This window comes from Ixodes scapularis, unplaced genomic scaffold, assembly GCF_016920785.2.
Source record: "Ixodes scapularis isolate PalLabHiFi unplaced genomic scaffold, ASM1692078v2 ptg005682l_1__unscaffolded, whole genome shotgun sequence".
Taxonomy (NCBI): domain Eukaryota; kingdom Metazoa; phylum Arthropoda; class Arachnida; order Ixodida; family Ixodidae; genus Ixodes; species Ixodes scapularis.
In genome coordinates this window covers 34,582-52,087 of record NW_024610463.1, presented here as the reverse complement: position 1 = coordinate 52,087, position 17,506 = coordinate 34,582, and the positions used below count along the sequence as shown (strand labels likewise).

Genomic DNA, 17,506 nt, shown 5'->3' with positions numbered 1-17,506 from the left:
GCGGACCGTAACTGAGATGGTGGACGTCGATACTGAAAACCGCAAGTAGAATCTGGCATTACAAGTCGGTGATGGCCACTGGTAACAATAATGATAAACATCTTCTTGTATCTGTTTACACTTAGCCTACTTACCCCAACCAACCTTCAAAAGTGTTTTGAGGCCTGCACTTAGTTCTTATCGCAATTACCGGGTCAACGTTTGGTTTCCCGGCCGCTGTCGTTTGGACGAGCTGACGACAAAAAGCAGCCAAGTTTGAAAGAGCAGACGACAGTTCGAACGCATGCGTAATGGGGTACGGGCAAGAAGCACCGCGTCCCGCGTCAACAAACCACTCGAATGTCACGTTGTCGGCGTCTGTGTGAGTCTGCCTACTCTTTTTCGCGTTGGAATCGTCGATTCTATGTCCTCATCGCAATGTCTTACCACTTTAATCGCTTAAGCGAAAACATCAAGGCTCGTTACGCCGCTAAACTTTCCGTAAATAATTTGACGTGCGGCGATTCATTCGCATGAACGCCGCAGAATGGACGCCAAAACCATGATGAGATTCTTTCAGGTATTTTCGGTAGCGACGTCGCTCGTGTTGCAAAAGTTTAGAAGGTAGCGGCGATGATCGACGTCGATATTAAAATTCGGAAGCGGGAACAGACCAAGCGTAACAAGTCGGTGATGACCACCGGTACCAATGATCAACATCTTGTATCTACTTTTTACACCGAGCCTACTTAAGTCTTTTGAGGTCTGCAATTACTTCTTATTGCAGTCACCGGGTCAAAGTTTGGTCTACGGGCCGCTTTTGTATGAACGAGCAGACGAAAAAAAGCAGACGTTTGAAAGAGCAGACAAAAGTTTGAACGATCAGGCGGCCGTGTGAATTTGAAGACGCACTGAACCCGTGGGTGGTTCGGACAACTTGGCGGTTTTTTCTCGTTTATGTTGGAACAAAGCAAATACATCTGGCGACCACAAAGTGTTGCCCGCGCACGCAATTGTAGTTCGACAGCGTCTGGTTTGCCCTTTTCACGCCTACTATCCACGTTCTCGGACGAAAACGGAGGGGGGCAAAAACGCGGGGAAACTGATCTTCAAACCTTTCCAGACTTTCTTGGTACAACCCCCGCCGCAGCATTTTGACGAGAAAGCAGGTTTTTTGTCTCGTTTCTTCCAAGGGAACACAGGAATGCATGTCTGGCACGGCGACTTCTGCCCACCGCCACAGACCGGAAGTGCGTCCGGCGCGCCACCACCGCGGCGTGACGTAGGAGAGTTGAGTTGGTGTATAGAAGCAGGGAAGCACCGCATAACCACTGTTCTGTTTGTATTTATCTTTCACCGATATTGAACTTTTGGTTTCTTTAATGCGTTCAAACAATCGGAAGGACCTTTGGCATCGGGCTTTAATGGTCCTCCGGTGTCACTGGCGAAAAAGGATGGAGTTAGCTTTTGCCACTAAGGGAGCATGACTGCTCATTGGTTGAACTGATTGCGGGAGGTCGACAACCCAGGAATACCGACATTAGGTAAACCAAACTTACACCTAAAAATACATTTCGATGGGAACAACGCAGCCCGCTCTTGATCAAGTCCAAATAACCAAATCATTCTTTCAGCATTATCAGTAGGATACAAAAGCATTAAAATAATTGGTTGAAAAGACTGTGGCATGCCGCCATGCACAAAATTAAGTGGTTACATGTAGCATTATGATAATAAGCTTATAATCATAAGCTTAAAATGCAGGCCGTTCATCCTTGTTGGTGTAAGACTGGTGGCAGCCGATAAACACCGTTTGCTCTACCGACGTCTAACTCCTGGTTAGCTCAGTTGGTAGAGCGCTCCACTGGAAATGGAGAGGTCCCTGGTTCGATACCAGGACCAGGCTGATATTTTCGGTCGCGTAAGTCACCCAGCTGTGTTTGGAAATTTGTGTTCGTCCTCTGTCCCCTTTGTTCCCCTTCTCCAGGGAATATTATTGTCATTACAGGTACCCTTGCTTCGCTGTCTCATTGTTGCCATTACTGGATATCCCCATGAACGAGTGTACAAAATATTTACCTTGAAGAAACTCCTCCCTCCCCCTCCCCCCTCCCCCCCCCCCCCCCCCCAAGTAACAGTAAAATAAAAAAAAATAAAACTACCAAGATTAATGGTACTGAGACATATTCCCAGCAGCTCTTTTTGTGCGGTTCTTGAAGCTTTTATGGGTACTTGTGGGGCCACGAGGCAACAGAAATTGCTGCTTCAAATATAGAAATACCGCATCATTGTAATTAATTGAAAAATCAACTCGGTGCGTTCGATCCCAGAGAAAATCTCCAGACTTGGGGAAACACAACACGGGCCCGCAGCTAACAGAGGTCTCCAACTTAGAGTCAATGTTTTGCTATCCTTAATAATGTTTTACAGCTTCGACAGAGTTTGAGCTTCCTCCAAGCTCTCAGGGTAACTTTCTGGATCCATCGCGGACAGCAGCACAAGGAGAAGCAGTTCACGACACCCCCATGAACGGCTAAATGCAACCCGCTTCTCCTCGTGCATTGCACCCATTCGCCGAACAGCACTGCGGCACTGCCGTGGTCGTCCCGCCACATCAGAGACCATGCACAATTATGTCAGAGGGAAGACCCCCGCACAAAAACGGGTGACCCCAGGGTAGACAGGCAAACGCAGAGGAGGTAGTTGAAGCAAGTGACCAAGCCTCGGTGGCCTCGCATTGACAGCAGGCGGTCGGCTTCAGCCACTGCTGAACACCGTGCTGCCAACCACTGAGACATCCGATGCCGCGGCATACAATGCTACTGTCTCGCAAAATGTCAGCTTGCCCGGCACTGTGTCCGCAGCCAGACCGCAGAGGGCACTTGCAATTTCCCTTGTGCGTACACCGTTGCCACGGTTTGGGCCGACTGTATGCTCCTCGTATGCACCAGCACCAAATGATAGCGACGAAGGGAAAGCTTACCACTCAGTGCCATGGATTCAAGGTCGCAGCGGTGCTTGACCCACAACCCGGCATGTTTCCGCAAGTGGTGCCTACTTGTCCAACATTGTGGAGAGTCAAATGCCTGGAAAAAAAGATGAAAGCATGTGCAAGCATTCTAAAGCAACTTTAGGAAAAGTGAAAAACCACAGTTTAAAAGAAGAAGCTTGCAGTTAAACGGCAACTGCGCTTCATTTTTGTTTTTGAAAAAATAATGCAGTCCTCTTCACTATCACCTAGGAAGACCACACGTCAAATATTACGACCTAGTTCTGTCTAAATGTTTCTCAAACGGTCCAGCAAACTTTGCAACTCGCCAAGTTGCCGAAATCGGTTGACTCGAGCGGGCGAATTGAGGCACTACCAACAGAGCAGTCAAGGCTACGGCATGGGCGTAGCCAACATTGATCTAAACGCAATCACCATTGCCCCTTTTTGCTTGCTTTTAGTTCTCCGTGCAAGCGTAACGGGTGACGTCGGTAACTTTTTCTGTCGGCGCACCACGCAGTGCACTTCTTGGGAGCCGTCCGACCACCGCACTGTGGTCCCGCCGTTACTGCTGTTTCTTGTGTCACAGCCGCCTTCGTCGTCTCACCGTTTGTGAGTATTGTCTCTAAAAGTTTCATCCACACTACAGACACTCTGTGCACAGACTTATGCCGCAGTTGTGCAGACGTCCTTGAATGTCGTAGACACCAAAACGTGGTGAAGAGTGCGGTGCGGACAACACTTGCACCTGGCACATGCCACCTCAGTCCCACCATCATTGCGTAAAGAATCACGTGACATCTCGTACCAAGTGATAGCCATGTTCTTGGCGGCCCGAGGCTAATGTTGCCGGACGGAGCCGAAGTATTGGTTTCTGCGCGTGTTTAAAATTAGATTTAAAAAAGATATACCCAATTTTTAGCGAAGCAAATGATGCAGTACCTTTACTAGTTCTTTTTAATGCAAAATAACTCATTAGCCCGAAATCTTTGGAATTGAGCGGAGTTGCCCTCTAAGGCCGTCTCGGAACGAACTCAGAACAGCCCGAAACCTCAGAAAATGCTAAAATGAAGGATGGAAACAATCGACCTTACATTTATAAACAGAAGCAGACTCTTGCCTCTCAAGAGACTTCCGGTCGCTTTGTTTCGGTAGGCCTTCAGAGCATGTCGACAACAAAGTTCTCCACAAATCACAAGGTGGGAGATTTATCGAGGTCCTTATGCTGTGCTATTCAACATATAAGAGTGGATCGGCCAGCCGTCTTACAGGAGTATTAAAAAATCTCGAACAAATCTCTCGCTAACCGGTCCTTTAGCAAACTACATGGAGAACTGGCCATAAAATATTTTACGGTTGTTGCAAGAAGTGATGCTATGGCGGGAATTGTTTGCCCTCTCATTTGACTTAAAGTTTGCGGGGATGCAAAATGTAACAGAACTTCCTCTTGCATAAAAAGGGTCCGTAGGGTGTATGCAGACTGTTTTTGCAGGTTCAGCACCACTGTGGATGTGCATCCAGTTAATGTTCCCCAGCAGCAACATGATCTCTCAGTATTGGTACAGTGGTAGCAAAAACGACCTAAAGCTTGCTAATATTGAACCTTTACCGCACATCAAAACGAGAGACGTCAGATATTATTACAGGGATATTACGGGTGTTTCTGCAACCCAGCATTTGGGCAAGGTGACCCTTTAGGCTGCCAATTAGTTGAGGAAACTCATCCCTCTGGCCAAAATAAGACGGGAACAGTCCAGATTATAACCGCCCGAATTTATAATTTCAATATCCTGGGTGCACAGTGTGTCATATTACCTTTATTTTTACTTTGACATGAGCACTGTGCCCATAAAGTCATTTGAAAAGTGTGACACCATGGTTTGATGAGTGACTTCATCCTGGCAAGCTAGAGACCCTGCACAGAATAATCCCTAAAGAAGGTCACTAGAGCCGAGCTGGACTAACCGAAATATAATAATTGGAAAGAGAACTTGAAAATAACCTCAAGGAAAACTCTATATACAGTTTTTTCTTGCACTGGAATTCCGCATTTGTGGAGTCGACTTTTGGAAGGTAACAGAGAATAGGACAACCATTTTCTAGAAACTTGAGGTTCCCCAGAGCAATTGCTCAAGCTAACCAGCAGCTCAGTGCTGCTTGGAGGCTTGCATGAAGGCTCCTACATGATTTCCAGGGCATTGGTTCCCATCAGCATATCTCCCATGGCAGAGTAGTGCATTTGTGTTCTCAAGTGAAATATGAAGACCAATGCAACAAAAATCATTATACTTTTTAAGCTTGTTTTACCAATGCTCGTATCTTTGTAACCCTTCTATGGCAGCTCAGCCAAATAATGGATGTCAGTGATGGCAAGCATGAGAGAAGGGATGTGCCAAGGGAGAACCAATCTTCTCTAAGCCTATGTCCCCTCAGCAGTCGTTCCGATCTGTTCAGCTGGACATTGAAGAGTTTTAGTCAAATGTTTCGGTAACTCCGATAATTGTCCCAATAACAAGGTGATGCATGTGCAGAGGAGCCGGCGAAGCACCGGGTATTGTTACCGAAAAAATTATCTACTAAAACTCCCTAGTCTTGACGGAGAGCTCGTGCAAGAACTGGCACTTTCACTTCGCTGTTTAGATGCCTGTAAAAAGACTAGCATATCAATAGGCACAGGTCTGGGATCACTTCTCAGGTAGTTTTAAGTAACCCCTCCATAACCATCCATCTACTCTTGTAATGCATGCCAGGCCAAAAGGTAAAGATAAAAAACTGCAAAAACACTACGGGACAAATAAAAGTGTCATTGCCCTGAAAATTCAAATTTTGGATGTGGAAGAAAAAAAAGAAAGAAAATGACCTGCGATAGTTGGGATATGTTCTGGAGAAACAGAAAACTCGGAACTGTATTCATTACCAACTGCAAATGACCAAACTCCCTCGTGCAAGCAATGTATAAAAACGTGAATATACCAAAACACTTCATTTGTTTTTTGCAGGGGGGGGAGGGGGGGGGGGGGGGGGTGATGATGTTATTGTGTGAGCCCAGTTAGCAAACAAGTCAACACAGTCAAAATTAGGGGTGTCGCAAACTTTGTCAAATCTCGGAATTCGACCGGTTCAGCAAACCTTCATACTTTTTGCCAAGTTTGACGAAGTTCGACTTATGGACAGTGTTGCCCAGTTTCTACACGAGGATTCCAAACTTTTGGAAATAATTAGCTTAGGAAGTAGTTTATTTTATAATTTATAAAATGATTACCCATGTTTACACAATATAAAAATAAAAATAGGTACTTTTTGATGCTTCCGTTAGTAATGTTATGGTGCCTGAAGCGCGTGTCCAACTGGTGCGTTTCGCATCCTGAAGTGGCAACAAATCACGTCGCTGAGGCTGGAGAGTCATGTTGTCGGATGTTGCGGTCCTGGTGGTTGGTCGTAGAAATGCCGGCGAAAAGCATGAGTGAATGTGAGTGTCGCTGTCGTCACGGCGCTGCAACCTCTGGCTGCCAAAACTTCCGTGGACTGTTACACTGGCTGTAACACTGGTGAATGACCTGCAGCGGAACAGAAGTCTGCCACATCCACAACCGCTGCTGGGACACCGCCAGGACCCTGACCGGCGACAGCAAGACACTTTTACGACATCACCAGGTGGAAATCGAGGGACCACTATGATGGACGCGGTAAACACAATAGTTGGAGATGTGTTCCAGGCACCTTAGTAATGTGAACCAATGATGCAATACATTCAACAAATATGGAACTTGTCTTCCCCCAGGTGGTTCCTGAATTCTCCTGAATTCAGGAATTCAGGAGAATTCCTGAATTCGCTCCTGAATTCTCGCACATGCGCAAAGAAGTTGAACTTTTGTCGAACTTTTGAGTTTTGAACTTCGAAAAAGTCCAACTTTGCCGTACTCGAACCTGGGCAGGTCCGCAATATCTTTAGTCAAAATGCATTCCCGTTTTACAGAGATTCGTCATAGCCACATTTGTTTTCTGTGTTTCTATGATTGAACTGCACAAAGAAACCTAGCAACACTTCAACACCTCGGAAACTAAACGAGGAGGGTTGTCGAGCAGTGCAAACACTGCAGGCCGGCGTGCCTGAGGGTATCAAGGTTTGTGTTGTTTAATGTTTACTTAAAAAATAAATAGGAAAAAAAAAAGATGAAGTAAGCATTGCGAGTGCATTGCACGCGAACGTCCCGTTGCAGTACCTGGGCTATGTACAGCTGTCACAAAAAGTCAGTACCAAAAACAAGGCGAAGCAAAACACGGAAACATAACACCCCACTAACACCGTTATGAATAATTTCGAACATTTAGGCTTAAAATTACAAGGATTAAGGTTTTTATCACTCGCCGCGTTTGTTTACAGAGTTTGGTACAATGCAAGACAGTCACTGCGCAGACACAAACATTGCCCACGTTATGGGAACCATTTCACGTGAAGCATTCCAGCAAAATAAAAAATAAATAAACAGGAGGAAAAAAAAAAAAAAAAAACACTCGGAAAGCTTTGGATGTCAGGTAGCTGCACCGTGTTTAAGCCTAGGCCCAGGTGTTGCAAATTATTAAAATGTGGCATTTTTCATATCTTACCGCAACAAGATCGTATTCCAGAAACAATCACCACCGTCGAATGTACTCTGGGAAGTCGTCACTTTGTCGTAATGAAGAGAACAAACACAGGAAATCAATTAAACATATCCCGAAACAGTCTGCAACAACCACCAACACAATCCGCCATGTTGTACTCTTATCCAGACCGTTGCGCCACCGCGGGCGGACGGGAGTACTTACCAAACGCGAAAAACCCAGAATTAAAGGGATACCACAACAAAATTTCGGCGCTTATTTTATGGTCTATATGTGTTTAAAAGCAGTATAACATCGAGCACACCAATATATTGTTAAAAAAGTCACGAAAAGGAATTTTGAAACGAATTAAACGATTAGCAAAGAGCACCTGGTGGATGTCGCTAACGCCTCGTTTGTAACTGGTTTGTGATGCCCGTCTAGGAACCTTGACAGCTAGTGACGGTGAGTGTCTCGCTGTCGCCTCCGGCCACGACGAGAGAAGAGGAGAAAGAGGAACTCCCGTCTTTCCGAGAATCCCTTTTGTGTGTTCCAGAAGTAGCTATTGTCCCCCTAGACGACCTACGTCACGATTGCGTCAAATGTCACCTGCTCTAAGCTGGGCCTTCTCCGAGCGCTGGCTAGAGTGGGCCGTTTATAACAAAAAATACAGCCACCAGGCTCAAAATACAAATGTGTGATTGTCATTTACGGATATTGTGGGTCCTATTCAACCTATTTTTGAACACGACGGATATATTTCAAATTTCGTTGAAGTATCCCTTTAACAAACAAACAAGTAAAAGAAAAGCAGGCACGAAAGTACTTCGATATTTTTGCCTCCAAAAAATACCCAATCCCAAACTGTTTCGACAAAAGCAGTCCCGTTTGTTGAAACCATCCTGCTACAGTGGCTTGTAATCCTGCTACCGAGCTATAAATGTGTGTGATGCCAGACCAAGGAGGATAAAAGGGTACGAGAGGGCACAACGTCAGCCGCGTACCTCCACAAGCCATGCTCCCTCGACGCCTCGCCTCTTTCTCATTTTCCTCCTTACTCTCCTCACTTATCAGCCCAACATGACCACATCATGTGACCGTAGCTAGCCTTCATCTAGCCTTCGATCTGAAAAGGCCTACCGGACGTTGTGGTACAATCAACCGGGTCCATATCACATGTGCGAATGACGTTTTAGCGAACAGCGACATTTGAGCGAATCATCGTTTTAGCGAATAACGGGGGCGCACATTAACCCATCCGCCGCGCTGCGCTTACGCCGCTTCGCGGCGACAGTCTGTGGTGGCTCATTACAAAAATGTGAACTCATTTGGCCCACCCGAAAACGCCGCTTCGCAGCGTCCGACTATTCGCTAAAGTGTCATTCGGTGAAACGAGGGCGTTCACTAAAACGTCATTCGATCAAGTGAGTGCCTCCCCAATCAACCATCCATCTCACACGTGACATGTCACACGCACCGATCGCCAGAGATATCTGCGGTCACGTTTGGCACAATATTGTTTAAACTTTTGATGACTAGGCTTCACCAATATTGCAACGTGCCCCCTTCCTAGCACTTCTAACCTCCTTGTGCCAGACAGTCTTATGGCTACCAGGGAGCGGTCTAGGACAATCTGTAGAAAGCCAATTCTTCGACGGAAAACTGGTAAATGGACAATTCGTTGAATGGGGCAATTCGCATAGGAAACTTGTCGAAGCGACCCGTCCACAAAAAATATTCGTCGAAAGAAGTACAACAAAGTTGGAGTGATGTGCTTTTGAGCCCAGAAGGAAATATCGCCAAAATTCGCCGATTTGCAAATGCAAATATGATTATCGACATTGAGAAAAGAGAGACGATTTATAAATGAACTGCTTCCTCGGTGTAGCCTTTTTGTAAATTCGTGACTACATGATGTCGCTAAGAAATTATGTAGGTCAAAAAGAATAATTGCAAGTGAGCTTTTTCTATTTCCGTACAAATTTTGTCTTTACCAAGTTGTACAAAAAATAACTGCGAAAACAGGTTTTATTGTCTACCTGCAATAGCCGTGCCTTCAAGGCCGTCAGCCAACGTTGCCTTGCAGTCTTTTTTTTTTTGGTGACAAATCCAGTACGTTATGGTGGCTGTACCAACAGCAAGGTGGTGTTGACTCTACGCGTATTACAAGTGTATATATGACCAACCAGAATCGAAAGATTAGCCCTTCGCTCGGTCTTCCCAAATTCCATGATGATAAGAGTCGAGTGAATGCCTTCACGCAGAACCCGGTTTTTATCATTATGAACGACCCGAATTTTCACGATTCACTACCGACCCTTGTAAATTCTGAGAACTGAATTTGTAATCCTTTATTTTCGGCAAACAGGGTTCCGTTGTTGACCCCCAACATCCCCGGGTAACTCTAGACACCCTGTGCAACTCTTTTCGACATTTCGACCTAGTTCAACGAACGGGCACTTTCGCCCAATTCTCTGTTCTGTAAATTGGCCTAGGGCGAATTGTCCTTCTTTGAGTTGTTCGTCGACCAATGGACTTTCGACGAATTAGCTGAATTTGACCAGGAAGATGAGGGGGGGGGGGGGGGAGGGGGGGGTCGTCTTTTTTTTCTTTTTTCCCAAAAGAGAAGTAGAAATGCAGAATCATGCAGTTTTTTTTTTGTTTTTTTTTTTTTCGTTTTGTGCGAAGAAATTTATGATTCTCTACGAGAAGCCTTGCATCCAAGAAATATAGCTGCATTTATTAAAAGTAACAACAAAACATTCATGATTACAGTTCATCTTTTCTATTGCAGAAACAAGCTTGCCGCTGTGCATCCTTGAATGCTTTACATCCAAGATATTGGCTGCCTGCGTAAAGTGCCCTTGCAGCGGCCTTGCAACCTGCAAAATAAACAATCATCAAAGAAAAAATATTCACCTCCACTACCATAATTTAAGACAAGTCGGAAGACAATGTATCTAGAAGTATCTTCGCAAAAAAGTAAGAAGGCAGACAAGCTAGTTCAAGTTAGGCATTTAAAAAACTCTAAACGAAGAACAATACAAAAAAGTAAGCCCACACGTCTCAATAATGGGATATGTAGTGCATGTCCCCCATTTTCACATTCCATGCCTTGGGCTTCTAACGTGTACCTTTTTATTTAATTTGTCCGAGAAAAAAACAGGAAAGCCCCAGGGTGACTGAATTTTCTCAAAATATTGCAGTGTACAGAGTCACCTGTCGGGGATCAAACTGAGAGCCTGCCAGTTTGTTGCTTGTGGCCATGGTAACTCAGGATGTTTACGAGCTCAGCCTTCGAATAAAAAGTGCATTCCTCAAACTCACCGAGCCGTAAGGTATGGTGGCCTCAAGCCATTGGGTGAAACTCGGTTGCGTTCAGTTTCAAGCCACCCTCCTCTCAAGCTATGAATGTGTGCAGAGACAGTGCCGAGAAGCCATACACAACGCATCCCTCCCGACGCTGGCTTTTATGTTGCCGAGCAACAGTAAGGTTCACTAGGCCGCAAATGTTCAGTGACCCCAGAAAATGGATAAAGGGTGTTTTTCAAAACGTGAGCATCGCACAAGACTCTCTGGTATAATTTTAACCTTAAAGGCAGATGTACACTTCCCGCTTTTGCTTGCCTCCTCCTTTCCTATACCCTTTCCACTTTTTACCTTGCCCCAGCTTGGCTAAAAGCTTAGGAGAGGGGAGCGCTAAGAGGATTACATTCCCTGGCAAACAACCGAGGTTGCACGTCGGCTTTTAACCTTTTAACACTGACCTTTTTTCTGTGCGTCGCACACAAAAAATATTGATCATATTAATCTCTGCCAAAGGGCCCATTTGGGGAAATTTGAGAATGTTTGGTAAAATTAGTGATATCATAGGTACGGTGTCAATTAGAAACTTGTTGAGAATCATTGAAAACCACTAAATCAGCCTATTTAAAAAAAAAAATATGAAAGGCACGCACAGCATTTTCATGCATCCCGAAAAAACGCTCAATCTGGATGAATTTCTAGGTTTTGGTTTCTTGTCGAAGCACATCTTTGTGCAGGCAGTCCTGCCTCCCGCAGTCGAAGCACGCAGCTACCGCTTCACCTCCTTCGTAGGGAGGAAGGAAGTCTGGTGCACGTGCATTGCACACCTCAGCCACGGGGGGTGGGGGGGGGGTAAAGCCCCTGTATCCTGGGAAAAGTGGCGCCATTCATTGTTGTGGAAATGCTCAAGAAACGTGCCGCGCGCCACTTCTGGGAAGAACATGGCATCTGAAATCTAGCTCAGTGCTGCGCTGTGCAGCCATGATCTCCCCAAGGGCTGCACGTAGCACGTGCATAGACGCACCTTGCGGTACTTTTGAAACATGCAGGGGCTTTGGGGGGGGGGGGGGGGGGGGGCAGGACCGCTGGAGCAATGTGCTCTGAAAGGAAACCGAAACCAAGAATCACATCCAAATTGAGTGTTTTATTTTTATGGAATGCAATACAATACAGCATGTACCTTCAATATTTTAAAAATAAGTTGATTTATTGGTTTCGATGATCCTCAACCATACCCGACCATACCTATAAATTCACAAATGAAAAAGTTAATTACTCGAAAGTAATTAATAAAAATGTTAATTTTCCCAAATGAGACCTTCGGCTGAGACCAATAGAACATTCAACATTTTTTCTGCGCAATGCACACTTTTCATAGGAACAATTTGGCTCACATTTTGAGAAACACGCTGTATAAGGGATGGTATAATCCGGTCACAAAGAGAATACTCGATTGAACATAATCAGTACAGAAACTAACCCGTTTGTGTCAAACATGAGGAATAGGAACGACACCTTCCCTAAACATAACTAAAGGTGAAATTGGCGGTGCAGATGTTCGTGCAGCACAGTGACATGCTGTCAAAGCTAGAATAGGTTCTGCAGTGCCATCAATGCTACTTGTGCAAATGCACGAGAATGAAATGCAAGACAAAGCGTGCTCGCACAGCACCATGGAAACTAAGCTTTGACAACATAGCACAAAAAAGCCGATGTCGAGTATACCGTACCGGGGGTGTCCTCAACTCACTTTCACTGAAAACTGGGTTAATCAAGACATGGGCGCTTTTCAGGATCGGGCACTTAACGCATAGTTTGCAGGATTCCCAAGTTTGCGAAATGTTAGTAGTGGACGGTTGAACGAAGTGGGCGCTTCCGGGGCAGTTTACGGTAGTCTGCCTTGAAATGTGGCAACCTCCGTCTTCACCGCAGAAGCGCAATTTGGCCAGTGCAATATGGCCACTAACCTAGGGTACCCGAATGTGCATTGTGCAGTAGTTATTGCACAGATGGATACTGAAGCATCGTCTGCTCAAATTCAAAGCAGTGGGAACTGAAGTCCTGCCAAGCCTACGGCGCTAGCAAGTTTATATGATGAATTCATCAGACAACTGCAGCTAAGCTACTGGGATATCAATACTTGAAAGGATAAGGTGTTGAGGACTGGAACGGAAACAGGACCTCTTCTGAAAGAAGTCCCGTTTTCGTTTACGTCCTTGGTGTTTTATCCTTTAATTCAAGTATTCATAGCTATTCACCAACACGCTCGTTTTCAATTATTGCACCTGAGATCCTTACTCATCAGCTTGTCCTTGTGATGCTTGCCGGTCTTCTTGTCGCACACAGAGTCGAGGCAACCGAGGAACTTGGAGTCGCAGTCGTCCTTTGTGGCTAGGCACGTTCCGTAGCAGATGTCGTGCCTGTTGCAGCAGGAATTCATGTCCTTGTGTGGCAGCCCGCTTTCATCAAACTGCGGAGGGGAACATCACTGAATTCGCATTGCAAAGCAGAAAAGGAGTACAGCCAAGAATATCGGGGGTAAGTTTAGATACATACTTTGAGACCGTAGGAGCCGCATCCATTGGGGACGGGCTTGTATCCAGACTTCGGCTTTGCAAGCAATCCTGTAGAAATCAAGTGGATTATTTACAGTTGTTTTATATATACATGCATGTGTATATATAGTCCAAGACAAATTTCTGCTGGATGACCCAAAACAACGATAAAAACTAAAAACGAAACGAAGTGTTTTTCAGTAGTCCCTCTGACCTTGAATAAATTCGTTGCGTTTGCAAGTTTTTTTTGTTTTTTTTTATGTATACATATTCCTAAAGTTAAAACCCACCAACTAAAATTATAATAATAATTAAAAAAATTAACTTGCAGCGCCTAGGCACTGATTTTTGCGGTGCAAGAAACGTGCGACCGCACAGTCCCGCACTCACGTGTATGCGGCTAACCGAAAACACCAAACTCCGTGGACGGTCATACTCATAAAACCCCGAGACAAGAACAAAAACACAAAGAAAAGGAGAACACAAAATGTTGTGTCGTCCACTTTTCTTTTTATTTCTGTTTTTTTTTTCCTTGTCTCAACTCTGTCAACGGGAGGTTGGCTCACCAGCGCTCCAGCGCACGGGTTTTGCGACCTTTCTGCCAGCCACGCACACCTCCTGTGCTCCCACTTCTCATAAAAGTAAAGCATAAAGATCATCCGATAAGTGCGCAGAAGAATGCTGTAGACCCATTCAGCGGGAACCTTGACAAATGGTTAAAAATCACAAGAATGGGCCAGCGGAAAACATTTCGTGTGCCCATGTGAAGGCGTCACTCACGCAAGCCAGGGCAACACTCACCGTTGGGACACTTGAAAGCGCATTCCGCGTCCTTGGATTCCTTGAGCACACCCTCGACAGTGTTGAGACCGTACCGGAGGGTTTTGAGCCCCAGTTTCAACTCGTCGAGAAAGCCTTCGGCCTTGTGCGTCACATGCCGCGCGAAGTCGAATATCGTCTGTCCCGAGACATACCAGGTGGCGATGGAAAACACCACGGCGATAAGGCGATACCAGCCTCCCGGCCACGATATCAGCATCCCGGAGGCAGAGATTACCACGCGAGGGAAAGAGGCATTTTTAGAAATGGGCAGCAGTGCAACAACAACGTCGACGCGCAAGGGATGACGAGCCCATACGCGGCGAAAGGTAGCGGTAGTAACGTTGGCAACAGGCAGCATGGCATTCTCCCGGATTGGATTGGATGCTATCCTTTTTGTTTGCTTCACTTGATTTTAGTTTCGGTTTTAAGTGAATTTTATTGTGTTATACAATTTAGGAGGCCTCTGTCGTCCACAGCAAAGTAGATACTTCTTTGGCTCCACTTTCCTCGCACTTGGGGTGACCGCGTCCGTAGGTGGGGGCGGGTGGGGTCAATGGGGGAGTTGCTATTTGCACAGCATCTATCGGGAAAAGGGGGGGGGGGGGGGGGGGGGCGTTTGTTTTTTTACGTCACGCATTTCTGTCGGTGATTTTTTTTCTTCGCGTCTTGTTGGCTATACACGTTTTCAAGAAAGGCTCCTGTGCGGTGCCATAAGCTCTGGGCAAGGTTTCGGAGAGGTGCCACCGGATGGATGGATGGATGAATACAGCTGAGCCCTTTGGATCGGGCGGTAGCTTACGCCACCTAGCCATTTTGTTTTACCATTTAAGCTTAGAATATTTAAATGTGAAATCTATATTCACTCCGCAGTGCAAAGAAAGTGAGGCTATGAAACCCCCTTGCCATCAGTGGATAAGAAAATACCTAGTTTTCTCTCGATTTCTGCCACCATTCACTTAATCTTTGCTTGGTAATCTCTACAGTCTTGAAATCCACTCTCCCTTCGCTGTCTCTAAAACCCAATGACTTTATTAAATCTATGTTGTCTTCGGTAGGCATAGGGTGAAGCCCTTTACAGTAGAGTATCAAGTGCTCAGCCGTCTCGTCCTCCTCTCCACAAGCAGTGCACACTGTATCAATTTCCTGGTACTTCACTCTGTATGTTCTGGTTCGCAGAACACCCGTTCTTGCCTCAAACAGCAATGAGCTTCCCCTAGAATTGTCATAAATGCTTTCTTTGGCAATAACTCTTTTGTTTAATCTATAGCTTTCCAGAGCCGTCTTTGTCTGCATTCCCTCTAGCCACCAATCTCTTTCTGTGGCCTTAACTTTCTTCTTAACTGAGACTTGCTCTTCCGTATCTTCGCTATAGCCCAAAAACTTTCCTCTTAATTTCCTAGTGCGCTGTCTCCACTTTGTGTCTACACTCCTCATGTATAAATAGCTGAAAACCTTTCGTGCCCATTGCTCCCTGTCCATTTGCCTCAACCTATCCTCAAATTCTACCTTGCTCACCGCTTCCCTGCTCTCAAATGATGCCCATCCCATGTCTCCTTGTACTCCCTGGTTTGGCGTTTTGCAATGTGCCCCCAAAGCCAGTCTACCTACTCCGCGCTGTTTTATTTCTAGTCTCGCATGCACTTCGGATTTCATGCATAGCACTGCGTTTCCAAAAGTCAAGCCAGGCACCATGACCCCTTTCCAAATCTCTCTCACCACCTCATACCTGTTGTAATTCCAAAGTGCTCTATTTTTCATTACAGCTGCATTTCTGTTTCCCTTACCTATTATATACTTTTCATGGTCTTTGAGATATTCTGCACCATCACATATCCATACTCCTAGATACTTGTATTTACTAGCTCTCTCAACTGTAATATTCTGTATCTTCAGCCTCTCAACTTCATCCTCGTTAAAGATCATGACTGCCGATTTTTCGCTACTGAATTCTAAACCTAATTCCTCTCCTTCCCTACCACAGTTGCTCATTAATTCCTGCAACTCTGTCCTGTTGTTAGCCATTAGTACAATATCATCCGCATACATCAATCCCGGTAAGGATTGCTGAATTTTTTGGCCTAGCTTACTGTAAGAAAGGTTGAACCCAAGCCCACTCTTCTCTAGTCTATCCTCCAATCCTCTCAGATACAACATAAACAGCAAAGGCGATAACGGGCACCCCTGCCTAAGGCCTCGTCTTATCTCTATTTTCCCTGTCGCCTTTCCTTCCCATGTTATAATCACCTTGTTATCTTTGTAAATGTTCCTTAATAGTGCTGTTAGTCCTTCATCTAGGTTTAAGTTCTCCATTATGTCCCACAGGTTTCTTTGGTTCACATTGTCATAGGCACCCTTGATATCCAGAAATGCCAGCCAGAGCTGTCTGTTTTCTTTTTGCGTTATTTCTATACACTGTGTTAGAGAAAATAAATTGTCCTCCAACCTTCTTTGTTTTCGAAACCCGTTCTGTAATTCGCCCAGTATGCCCTCGCAATCTACCCATTCCTCCAGTCTGTTCTTTATAATCTGCATTACCAACCTGTAAATAACCGGTGTCACAGTTATAGGACGATAATTACTAATATCAGACTTATCTCCCTTTCCCTTATATATCATACTCATCCTACTAAGCCTCCATTCATCTGGAATATTTCCTTTTGTTATCATGGTACTCACTACCTCTTTTAGTTTTGCCTTAGATTTAGGACCCAAATTCTTCACCAGCTTGATAGGGATACCATCTGTGCCTGTCGACGTGCCACTAGGGACTCTTCGTTCCGCCTTTTCCCATTCTCTTTGTCCAAAATCCGCGATGTCACAAACTGGACTGCTACTTCCTTCGGTTCTCCTATCTTCCACATGTACCCGTTCCCGAAATTTCTCCTCCATCACAGCTCCTATATATTGTATCGCCTCATCTCCCTCTAATTGATCTCCCTGATGCGAGAGTATGAACCTCTGTCTAGCTTGCGTTGTTTCACCGAGTGAGTTCAAGTGCTCCCAAAACTTCTTGGCAGCGTTTCTATCTTTCTTACTTACATTACTCATCCATTCCTCACCCTTTCTCTGAATTTTCGCATTGATCAAACTGGATGCCTCTCGGCGACATGTTATAAAATTGTCCCATTTTCTTTTTACTTCCGTTTCGGACTCCCCACTACGCTTGGAATACCTGTGTTCTCTAGAGGCTTCCTGACGTTTTTGTATCCCTTGCTTCACTTCTTTGTCCCACCAGCTTTTTGGTCTATGTCCTTGCTTCCCCTTTCGTTTA

The 17,506-nt window shown here is 45.3% G+C and overlaps 1 protein-coding gene and 1 non-coding gene across 2 annotated transcripts; one reads left to right on the top strand and one right to left on the bottom strand.

The window, feature by feature from the left end:
- The first annotated feature begins 1,812 nt into the window (after positions 1-1,812).
- On the top strand, positions 1,813-1,885 carry Trnas-gga. Its single transcript has one exon. It is a non-coding gene; the product is annotated as a tRNA-Ser (tRNA).
- An 8,386-nt stretch (positions 1,886-10,271) lies between these two features.
- Positions 10,272-14,603, bottom strand: LOC121834722 (group XIIA secretory phospholipase A2-like). Its single transcript, XM_042288458.1, has 4 exons — positions 14,215-14,603; positions 13,415-13,482; positions 13,157-13,328; positions 10,272-10,434 (listed from the first exon to the last, which is right to left on the bottom strand). The coding sequence occupies exons 1-4, from the start codon at positions 14,591-14,593 to the stop codon at positions 10,322-10,324; spliced, it is 732 nt and encodes a 243-aa protein (XP_042144392.1). The 5' UTR covers positions 14,594-14,603; the 3' UTR covers positions 10,272-10,321.
- Between the last annotated feature and the right edge of the window lie 2,903 nt (positions 14,604-17,506).